This window comes from Schistocerca americana, chromosome 4 (assembly GCF_021461395.2).
Source record: "Schistocerca americana isolate TAMUIC-IGC-003095 chromosome 4, iqSchAmer2.1, whole genome shotgun sequence".
NCBI lineage: Eukaryota > Metazoa > Arthropoda > Insecta > Orthoptera > Acrididae > Schistocerca > Schistocerca americana.
Window position 1 is genome coordinate 46850798 of NC_060122.1, and position 12577 is coordinate 46863374.

A 12577-nucleotide genomic window follows, 5' to 3' on the forward strand; every position below is an offset into this window, starting at 1 on the left:
CACCCCATTTCCATTTTGTCAACACCACTCACACTGGTTGGGAGAGATAGTTAACACCCTTTGACAGATGTGGAAATAGGAAGTGTGTGTCACCGCATTCCATAGGTCAGCACTGTTGGTTCAAGCAAACCTGGGTCAAGCACTAAAAGGGAAACCAAGAAATTTATTACCTGCCTGTTGGAAGGGAGGCGCTTCCACAATAATGTCTGCTGAACTCAGGACCACGAGTTTAAAAAAAAGAAAAAAAAACTGTATGGACATTCAATCATTTGATAAAGTGATGCACTAGATAAATGAAGTATGAAATTTTGGATGGAGCCTCATCAACCCAAGTAAGAATAACTTCTGACTTGCACCAGATGACGGTGCTGGAACTCTAGTCCTCCTTATTTTATGTTAATGAGCTGACCAACAGTACTAATAGCAACCTCAGACTTTTCACAAATGATACTTACCAATAATGAATTATTGTCAAGAAAGATTTGCAGAAATAATCAATCAGATATGAAAAAAATTCAAAGTGGGGCAAAGATTGGCAACTTGATTTGATGCATAGAAAGGTAAAACTCTGGATTTCACAAAATGAAAAAAGTCATACTTTTACTGTATTATGAATGATTCAAAATAATTGTACAGTAAACTAAGACAATAATAATTTTCTGGAATTCAAAATGGAACAGTTTTACAAGGTCCATAACAGGTGGATGACTCAGATTCATCTGTGTGGCCAAATTTAGATAATTGTTAAAAGTGTGAGGGATCAGACCATTTGTTCAACTGACTGAATGCATACAAAGAAGGATATCACAGATGGTTACAGGTTAGCTTGACTGATGGGAGCAATAATCCTGAGAAAACAAATACAAATTATCCCACAAAACTAACCTTATGAGAATACAAGAACCAGTATTAGTGAAGAATCTAGAAACATTCTTCAGCCTCATGCATTTAGCTCCCTTAGAAACTCTGAAGACCAAATTAGGCTATTTACTGTATACATAAAGTTAGTTAATCATCCGTTATTTGCTCAGTCCATATGCAATTGCAATGAGGAGAAATCCTAACACATGGTGCCTTCCAAAATACCCTCTGAAACACACTTCAGAGTAGTTTGAGGAATATTTATGCAAACACAAATATTTATGCACACACACTTCTTAACTGATATTAGAAGAGAGGAAAAATGAAAGAAAGTACTTAAGTCTCAGGAGATTATATGAAGAAAAATTATTTAAATACAAGACAGAATTAATCCTAAATTTTTCAGCTTATTTCAGTACTAACCATTTCGTCCTATTGCATATGAAATTCCGTAACACTAGAACCACTTGATCATTTTTTTGTTTGTCACTCTTTTGTATTATTGCCTAGAGTGTTACATTTCTGTGACTTTTATTAAATAACGTAATTAGTGATTATACTTCATTTCACATTTTATGGTGATAACATAAAAGAGAAATATGAAGGTTCACCTAGAACTGCGGATGGGTCAGTTCTGACACGCCCAGTGCAGTCGCTGTAACAATCGCATTTTTCATGTAGTTTCATGCCTATTGTTAGAGTGTGTTTGGTCAACAATCGCGAAACTCATTTTTACTTCACTTCAGGCTGACGTTCCAGTTTTCAGCAGGGGACGAGAAAGAGAGGTTCAAACAAGTCTGACCTTACGAATATATTATGGCCAAATTTCTACGCACAGAAGCAGACATTATAAATGCTCTAAATGAGATTTTAGATAATGAATCTGAGGGTGAACCACTGGAGTCTCTATCTGAGGAACAATTTCCATCGCCAATAGTTCTGGATTCTACATCAGAAGATGATCTTACTCCTGAGAAGGTTCTACTGTATGCTGATGAGATAGGTATGCTTTTTTGTGTGTGTGTTTTATAATGATTTTTGTTTATGTATATGTTGCATAGACAGTAATTTGAATTGCAACACTTATGTTTATACATTGTTTCCTGTTGAAATTTTACAAGTTATATGTTACATTTATGAAGGTGTTTTTTTGTTCTAATATTACACAATATATTCAATATTAAATCATGTTCTAATATGTATAACTACTATTACAGGAACAGCTGCCACAGAGACTAAGTCAACTCAAGGAAGTGGATGTCCTGAAGGTTGGTGTGGACAACAAACTGCCCAGGGTTCTGGACTACTTCAGTTTCCTTCAGGTAGCGATATTGTAGCACCTGACGGAACAACCTGGAAAGTTGGAGTATTAGGTGACTGTTCAGTTGGAAGATATTGACAACAGAATGTTTTCAAAGATAGGACAGGACCATCTCCACATGCAAACCACATGAGTGAGACCTGTTAGAGTGGACAGCATTTAATGATAATGGACAAAGTTTTGAAACATATTGTAAAATGTACAGAAACTGAAGCACCTCGTGTACTGAGCTCAGATGAGTGGACTATAAAAATTAAAGAACTGGAAGCTTTTATAGCTATATTGTACGTCCATGGTGCTATTGGAGCTAAGAGCTTAGAACTGGACACATTGTGGTCAGTGAAGTGGGGAAATAATTTTGTGAAATCAACAACGGCTCGTGACAGATTCAGAGATACAATGCGTTATCTCAGATTTGACAATATATTCACAAGATCAGAATGACTAAGAGAAGACAAGCTTGCTTTGGTATCAGAAATCTGGAGTGAGTTCATTGCGAATGCACAGTCTAGCTACATACCGGGTCCATATATAACAATCGACGAACAGCTTTTTCCTTCAAAGTGCCATTGCAGATTCACGCAGTTTATGGCCTCAAATCCTGACAAATACGGGCAAAAGTATTGGATGACGGTAGATAAAGACTCAAAATATATTGTGAATGATATCCCTTATATAGGAAAGAATGATACTAGGTGGAGTGATGAGCGTCTTAGTGGCTTTGTTGTAAAAAAATTTATGCAACCTTACCTCAAAAATGGAATAAATGTCGCATGTGACAATTTTTTCACCTCATTAGCACTCTCTGACACACTGAAAGCTAATTCTACGAGTCTTGTGGGAACAATAAATCGATCTCACAGGGAAATACCAGTCTATATCAAAAAGGCAAGAGAACAGTTATAAAGCACAGTATTGTTGAAAAAAAGATGATACCACACTTGACTGTTTATCATTGTAAGAGCAACAAGAATGTCCTGATTCTGAGCACTATGCATCCTTATGTGACAATTGAGGATGGTATAAAAAGAAGCCAGATACTGTTACGTTTTATAACGGCTCTAAATATGGAGTGGACGTGGTTGACCAAATGGCTCACAAATAGTCTGTCAAAGCACCATCGAGACGTTGGCCTGTTCACACATTTTACAACTTGCTGGATTTGGCTGGGATAAATGCATGGGTATTGTTCAATTCTCTAAATGATAAAAAATTGAAACGCAGCTGGTGGAGGAGCTTGCTGAGAAGTACGCAGCGACTAGAAAGACTAGCGTCCCTGTCAGACCTGAAGATATTCCTGACAGACAAAAAAAGTGAACACGTCACCTTGTAAAGTCTAACTGTGAAGGAAACAAATCATTTGTAAAGTGTCACATCTGCAAGAAAACTGTGTGCAACAAATGTACATCAAAAGACTATTATTTGTGTTCATTATGTAACGGTAGCCAGTAAAAACACTCAGTATATACATGTAAGTTTTAAAATATTAAGTTATAATTTGTGTAAACATGGTTTATTTTTGTTAATTTCATTCTAAATATCATAGTGCTTCTAACAATAGATTGATTAGCAGTAACAATAACCCATTGACATAGGGGAAATAAAGGAAAAGATCGCGGGTCATTAGTGACCCAGCTGTGGTTCTAGGTACGTCCAAGTATCAGCGGTTCTAGTGTTAAAGCACTTCATTTTTGTTACTGCACAATGGGACTACATACTTTTCACAATAAACCCACTTAGATTCATTATATTCAGGAAATTTGCATCTCTGCCTTACTTCCAAGTGACAGACATGGTCCAGTCTTATATCCTTTGGTGGCACATGGGCTGTTGGTACTCTACTGTTCTTTGCTTGGATTTTTGATCCACTTCATTGCTAGATCTCCCTGATTTTGCTGCAGTGGTACTTATCTGGCATAAGAATTCATAAACCTCTACACAAAATTTGCTTCCACTCTGGGACGGAGCAAGAACGTCCCGAGACCCAAAGAGCCAACACAACTGCTGGCTCACCCTGCATTCATGAAAATTACAGAGAGCATTGGTGATACTAATTGGGCTATAATGGCCCATCTCTAGAAGGTGCTTACGTGGTTTCAGTACTGGGACAAATTAACTTTCTTGCCATTGTGATATGAACTTGCCCTCACTCCTGATGCTGTTAAAGATGGTAAAGCTATGACACCAACAGTACCCTGATAGATGTTTAATCACTTGGATGCGGATGTGGTCTCGTGTTAGGGCTGTATCAGGGCAGTGGACTAAGACACCGACAAATTCCCACTTGCTCAATGGAGCATTACACGGCTCCAGTGGTGTGTAGTGAAAGATAATTGCTTTTGCTCCATCCACTCTTTCAGGAGACAAATGGCAGGTTGATAATGCTCAGATGCAGATGCCCAGGCATAAAGAAGAGCAGAATGTTCAGTAATGGCACCTGGGTCAGTGCAGACAGTGCCATTCAAGGTAATACGAGGCACATCTGTAGGTGTCTGGTATCCATAGAGATCTCTGATCTTAACCCAAGTCTGAAAGGAGAGGTACATAGTCTTATGGTTTAATGATTCCATTTCCAGCAAACTTATTTCCGTTGTTTTGTTAGGTGGCAGGCCCGAACATGAAGCTGCTTACAGGTGATAAGGTGCTTTGTGAGTGCTGCTTAGAGCATTGGAGAGCCAACATAAATCTCTAATGGCCCCTGTAGCATTTTATGACCACCAAGGTACTGTATTCTTTTGGGGCAGGTTCACGGACAGGGGATCTCCAATTCAGCTGCCAAAGATTGAGTGCGGTCATATTCTCAGCTGCCTCATCAATATCTCCATGCAGCAGGAAGCCAAGGGTGACAGGAGATGTGAAAGTACCCTGGTCAACACTGTTTGAGAGCCCATCTCGGCAGAGAAGACATCAGGAAGTGGTCACCACATGTCATCGTGGACTCTCTTGGGGATGGATGTATGGATGGATGGATGGATGGGAGAAGACAAGGAATGCAGATACGAAGGTCAATAACCAAGAAAGTTGCATGCACCAAGCTGAAGTTTGTGGGGCTACCAGAAATCAGTAGGCTAGGGTCAGGTTGTGGCTGTAAACTTTCATGGTCTTTGCCATGGCCAATGATTGTAGTGCCACCCCAAAAAGAGTTACGGGCATTGAAATCCCCAAAAATGTGGGGGAAGCTGAGAAACCAATGATTACAGTATATTCTGACACACTTTACCGTTGGGGGTGGGGGAGGTTAACACTGCAGTAGGTGATATTCTGAAATGCCCTTACTCAAACAGCCACAACCTCTAAAGGTGTATTAAGAGGCACAAGTTCACTACAAAGAGTGTCCTGAATATATGTGCAAACTCTGCCTGACACCCTGTCATAGGTAGCACGAGTCTTAATACCCACCCTATCAATGAAGGACCAGGGTCTGCATTGGTGGAAAACGAGTCTCCTGAAGGGCAATATGGAAGGCAGGGGAAGTGATTGAAAGATGTCATAGCTCAGCCTGGAGGTGGAAAAAACTGCTATAGATCCACTGGAGAATAATAATGTTGAAGTACTGTGGGGCCATAAAGTGACCAAGGAGGTGGCTATGCCTTAGGGTCACGTGCTGCCATAGCTTGAGGGGCTATAGCATCAATATACACAGGTTCTGGGTTCCACTATATGGTACTAACTGGGCCTGATGGGAAAACAGAATCTCTTCCTTGGTCACAGGAATGGAACAGGTGCAATTTGGTGGTGTGGGGGCTACCAGAATTTCCTTGTTTGAGGACTTTTGATCTTCTTCTTCTTAGAGTGTTTGCAGACCAGTGGAAACCCTGGAAGCAAGTGTCCCATGTCCCAAGGGACCTCTTTCTGGCTAGGCAAGCCAGAGGAACACGACTTGTCTGGCTGGGAGGTGGGGGACCAATGTCCCAGATGGGTGGGAAGTCCATGATTTTCAAGTAGGTGAGGTGGAAGTAGCAGGAGGAGAGTTGCCAACTATAGGGAAAGGGGGGGGGGGGGGGGTGGAGGCTTGGTCAAGCAGCCCTGAAGCCCCACTGTCGGAGATGTAGCTGGTGAGAGTACTGTTGCCAAAGCAGGCAAGGTCATGGCAGCTGCAGCATATTACATTTATACGTGCTGGGTGCAACCACTCACACTTGTTTGGCTCTTGACAAGTTAGATCATCCAGGGTCTCGTATTCTTATCTTCTCTCTGGAAAATGGTGCATTCTGGCGAGCAGGGGGGAATGGTGCATTCCACAGTTGACATTTTAAGCACTGCATCGTGGAAAGGGGGGTGGGGGGCATACAGTTTCACATCACATATCGGTATATAATCACCTTGACCATTTCAGGCAATTAACTGCCCTCACAGGCCAAGATGAAGGCACCTATAGCAACCCATTGTCCATTGGTCCCCCATGTTCATGATGAACGCAGTGTACACCCCTCACTCCAAAATGGTGCACAGCTCATCAGATTGCAAGAGCAGAACTTGGCGGAAAATGATGCCCTGAATTATATTTAGAATGTTATGGAGGAGTGACAGTCAGCTGTATGTCACCCAGCGTGCTGTAAGCAAGCAGCACCTGTGACTGGGCAGGGGATGCTGTTTTGATCAAAACTGACCCACTTTTCATTATACAGATGACTTCCACTTCCACAAACTTGTCTTTTAAGTTCTTTTTGCGGCCAACAAGGAATCCCCATCAGTCATTATGCAAACCATGTTGTGGAGAGCACCTTTCTCTGCTTGTCATTTACCCCTATGGTTCTCCCATGGCATAGCCAAGGAAGGGAACATTTTAAGGTTGTATCTCTCTGGATTAAGAGAGGTCTTTCCTTCCATAGAGACTGCTGGGCTGTATGACTGCCAGTGGAAGATAACTTCATCTACTACATTTGCAGCTCATCTGCTGTAGTAACACCACTCTGAATTGGGACTCTTTCCATACACGCCACCCAGCCTCACCAATGGCTACCTGGCCAGTGATGCATTGTGAAGGGTGCAATGATGGAAAGGCACAAAATTTGGAGCATCCACTGCATTGTGTGACCACCTCTGCAAGATATGCACTTCCAGAGAACTTTGGAAGTAGGTGGCATGTCAAATCCAAGAATGGGGACTATGTTTTTATTTAATGAGAAGTTACAGAAAATGTATGAAGTGAAAACTCGATTCCCTACCATAAACCAGATCCCAGCAAGGTGTGCACCAAGAAAACCATCTGATGGGCAGGGCAGGTAGACAGGGGGGGGGGGGGGGGTGTAGTGGAAGTACAAGCTTGTAGCATGGAAAGGAAGTAATGCTGCAAAGGCTGGGGACCCATGACAGCCGTGCACTTATTCACTAGTTCTGTGAACCCCCTGGAGGGTCAGATAACCAGTCCTTCACAGCACCTTGCCAACCGAGTATGCTGCTGTATTTAACTGATTTTTGTGGAACAAACTCTTACATAACTAAGTCATCAGACAACAATTTAGCTACCCATTGCGTTAAATGAACCAGCAAGCCATCTGAATGAAAACCAAGAGTAGTGCTCTCTAAATAAAGACTGTGACTGGTGAATGATCCCATTATGGTTACACGAAGAAAATTTCCTGGCCTGGCAGAGAACTGACAATGAATGATCTGAATGGAGGTAGTGTTGTAACGCTCCACAGTGAAATGGGTTTCAGTAGTTCCACACATCAGATCTAACCACATCTTTTAACTCAGGAATGTCGTATACATTCCACTCAAACAATAACTCTGAATATCACACCACCAGAAAGTTTAAAACAGTTTAACACTGACGAAAATACGTCCGAAACCGGTGCAAGATTACGAAATGTCCACTGCCACACTAACAGCAGTTGAGAAATGGTCAATTGAAGGGGATTCCAAAGTTGCAATCACTCATTAACACATCGACGAAGTGCAGAGTGATCTACGACACAATTAACAATTCAAGGTGTTGGAAATAGGAGATGCCATAGAAATATCATAAGAAAGAATATTGTCTTTTCAGAATTTCGTAAACATTCGTAATTGCGCTAGTGGTGTGTTGGAACGAAGTGGTGTTGTCATCCTTGTACACACCTGTATTTAATGTGTAACTGTATAAAGTTTCATTGCTGTACATCCGTTAGTTATCGCTCAGAGCTTTACTGAGTAGAATGTTACGTTGCACAGTTTGCGAATTTCGAGATGGCAGAGATAGAGGAGCAACACGCTGCGTTACATTTTGCATGAAACAAACTCTAGCAAACATTTACAGACACACACAGGATGATGCAGAAATTCTACGTTGATGAGTGCTTAAGCCGTACTCGGTGTTACGAATTGTTCACACAGTTTAAATATGCGAAGGCGGAAGTTTAAGATGAGGCCCATTCAGGATGCTCTTTGACGTCTACCGACAACACTCATGTCAGGAACGTCAACGAAACTGTGCGTGCCAGTCTAAGACAGAATGTCCGAGAGACTGCAGAAGAATCTAATATTTCAGTTGAATCCTGTCACAAAACCCCGACACTGCATCGTGTTGCCGTCAGGTTGGTCACACGGCTATGAAGTCAAGACCAGAAAGACCTTCACCTCTGAATCTGTGAAGAGCTTTTGTATGGCGCAAATGGGAACCAGATGTTCGTTGAGATAATTTTAACTGATGATGAGACGTGGATCTACGTTTATGATATTGAGACGTTAAAACAACGAAGATTTGCAATGATAGGCAAGGCAAGAAAATTCGCAGACGACACTTCACGCGAACCAGCAAAAGACATACCAAGACAGCTTCTGGAAGTAGAAACAGCATTTGGAGCGGTGTATCAACTGTGCAAGAAAGTATTTAGAAGGAGACCAAGCACAATTAGTAAAAGGTAAGCGCACTAACTTTTGTGGACAAAGTTCCGGAATTTTATCAAGAGACGTCGTTAATTGGTCACAAAGAGGTGTCATACTTTGGCCATGAAGAGTAAGTTTTATGCAAGGTGAACATCATGTTCGTTTAGTATTCAAATGAAGTGCAAAAAGTAGTTCACTAAATTTTGGAGCATATCAAAAAATTCAACCGAGTTTTTGTTTGATAATTTGCTGCAATGACAGGGTACATTGCTTCGTGCGAGGAAATCAGTAGCATCATAGTAAGTGGCACACAGGTGGCATGCACCAGAGATTGAAAGGTTTGTGTCGAAAGCATTGTGATTTTTTTTCTCTGCAAGAAAAAAAATTATGATTTTTATTTACAGTTCAACTTGCAATGGGGAAAAAATACTATGCAAGTTTTGGTTGCCAACTGAGTGGCGACAAACATGAGAGAAGACGATTGGATTACAAACGGAAAGAAGTCGTCATATCAGGTAAATGTACCTGCACATGAAGCTGTTGTGGCAGTTGGAAACAGATTTGGTACCCAATGATAACCACCTATTCCAACATCTAAGGAGCCGAGTCCCGACCACCACCACCACCACCACCACCACCACGCTAGCTCGAGACAGTTGCATCCCCTGGCTGTTGTCCTCTAGATGAACAACGTTGTTATTCCCGCCAAGGATAGGTTCGGAAATCTTACAGCCACACTTGGGGAATGGAATCTCCTCACTGGAAAAATGCACAAAGTATACGGACATAAAACGGATAGTGACGTACAATTGGTGCATTTATATCAAAAATACCCTTCTTCTGTGAAGGCAAGAAATCGTATCCTTACCGACAAACTACCTACACACACGTACATACACCGCAAGCCACTGTACAGTGCGTGGCGGAGGGTACCCAGTATCACTTCTTGTCATTTCCAGGCTGTTTCACTTGCAAACAGAGGGAGCTGAAAACGACAATTTGCTTGCATATGAGCCCGAATTTCACCTGTCTTAACTACATGATTCTTACGCAACATGTATATTTGGCAGGACTAGAATCGTTCTGCAGTCAGTTTCAAATTCCAGTTCCCTACATTTCCTCATAAGTTTCTCGAAAAGAACGTCGCCTTCTCTCCAGTGATTCCTGTTTGAGTTCCCGAAGAATCTCTAATATTCTTGTGTTGTTCAAACCTACCCGCAACGAATGAGCAAACCGCTTCTGAACTGCTTTGATATCTTCCTTTAATCTGACCTGGTGCAGATCACAGACACTAACAGTATTCAAGAGCAGGCTGCATCAGTGCCCTGTATGTCGTCTCCTTTACAGATGAACCACACTTTCCCAAAAATTTTCCCAATAAACCGAAGTTGACCATTCGCTTTTCCTGCCACAATCCTCACATGCTCATTCCATTTCACGTACCTTTGCAACGTTATGCAGAGATATTTAAATGACGTGACTGTGTGAAGCAGAGCACTACTCACGCTATATCTTAACATTATGAGGTTTTTTTTTTCATACTCATCTGCATTAACGTACACTTTCCTACTTTAGAACGAGCTGCCATACGTCATACCAACTAGAAATTTTGGCCAAGTCATCATCATCCATCATCATACAGTCATCCTCAACACCCTCCCATACTCCAAAGCATCAGCAGTAAACAGTATATTGCTGCTCCCTGTCCGCCATATCATTTGTGTGTATAGACAACAACAGCGGCCCTATCTTGCTTTCCTGGAGCACTGCTGACGTTAACCTTGTCTCTGATGAACACTCGCCGTCGAGAACAATGTACTGGGCTCTTTCACTTACGAAGTCTTCGTGCCACTCGCATACCTAGGAACCTATTACACATGCTCTGACCGTTAACAGTCTATCAGTAATGTTTGTAGAATCCTGTACTCGTTCCTTTCACCAAACGTGAGATTCTGTACAAAACTGAGGTTGCGTGTGAAAACTTACTTGACGTCAGACGTACGAAAAGTCCTTCTCTGAATGAATTAGCAAATCTTACAAATGTATATCACAACACACGAGCGGACAAGCTTACAAGGGGAGGTTCCCATCTGAATCTAAATCTAAGACAGATGGCGAACATGACAGAAGGGAACTATGGATGACTCCCGTTCTCGACCAGAACTGCCTCACTATAAGTAACCAAGCACCTAAATTTTCATCCTCTTGTTCTCTTGTCAAGTCTCCGAATAAACACCATAAATGTATTTTTGGATTTCGCAGACGTTTGCAGCTTGCTTACACACTAGCGAGCCTTGCTTACTCCAGCCCACAAAATCTCCGCTTTGCAGTAAACAAAGATGTAAACAGCATGTTTCGAGCCTTCCACAGTGCCATCCATTTATATGAATTAATCTACTGCTCGATTTGTCAGGTTTCCTCCACACAAGCCATCGACAGTTCACTTCCGCGTGTTCAGATGAGTCATTTCCAATTCGTGCACAATATTTCGACGACCGACATGATCGTCCGCTCCCAGTGTCACGAGTTTAGTCGTCTCACGTCCTCGCCACCCCGACACAACCCTATGAAAATGATCTGGTCGGTCGTCAAAATATCTTACACAAAACGGATTGGCGGAACACACAGAAGCATATCGTTAACTGTCTGTATGTAAACGGCGTGCAGGTCCTCAACACGACAAACCTCGAGAGGCCCTCAGGGAGATCGCTTATGAGGGGCAGCGTACGCTAGGAATGGCTCTGTGATGTTACACCGACGCTTTGATTAAACGGATACTTCAGTTACAATAAAAGGTATTTCGAGGCTTAAGAAGTGCAACCAGCCGATGAGCAACCAAGTTATTTCCAAGCCATTCTGATGAAGAAAACAAATTGGTTCTTCCTTTAGGATGACAGTTCTCATATCAAAGTGACAAAAAATCGAGGTGTTTTGGTGGATCTGGACCACCACGCATGTGTCTGTGGTAATAGACTTTATCTAAACCCTTATGGGGATCCATAGTCCTGTTTCTCTTTGACTGTGTGTGCTCGGGTGGGGGGGGGGGGGGGGAGGAGGAGGAGGGGAGGGGAGACACAGTGAGGAGGAAATCTTCTGACACCCATTCGCTCACTCCCACCTCACGTTGACACACACAACCACTCGATCTCACAGGCCTTTCATACAACAGAGCAGGTGAAAGGTGCTACACCTGGGAACAGAAGTAAAACTACAGAAGCTGAAAGAAAGGTACGAGCAATGCGTCTGGCTGACCAGTTACAAAAATCGTGGGTGAGGCAATCGCCCAGATAACACGTTAAGAACAACTCCCTAAATTTTTTGGAGAGAAGTCGAGCAGATCTCTGAACCTTAAAACGCTTGCCACATTCGTTTGCATGTTGCTTGAAATAGAGGGCACGTCTGTCAGGATATCCGCTGCTGCCCTCTCCTCTGAAAGTAAAACACAGTCTAATAAAATGTGGTGGACGGTGATCTGTATGCCACAAGCAGCTCATGTCGGAGGGTCCTCTCGCCTGAGCAAGAATTCATGCGACAGAGGTGTGGCCTGTGTGTAGACAAGTAAGGAGAACCTCGTCCCGCCTGTGT

At 42.3% G+C, this 12577-nt stretch overlaps 1 protein-coding gene across 1 annotated transcript in view; it reads left to right on the top strand.

Annotated features, from left to right (window-relative positions):
• The first annotated feature begins 1677 nt into the window (after window positions 1-1677).
• LOC124612585 (protein PXR1-like) overlaps window positions 1678-12577 on the top strand; it is a 48578-nt gene continuing 37678 nt past the window's right edge. The window contains exons 1-2 of the mRNA XM_047140870.1: window positions 1678-1864; window positions 2388-2517. Of these exons, the coding sequence (XP_046996826.1) occupies window positions 1678-1864; window positions 2388-2517 (317 nt within the window). The remainder of the gene's footprint in view (window positions 1865-2387; window positions 2518-12577) is intronic.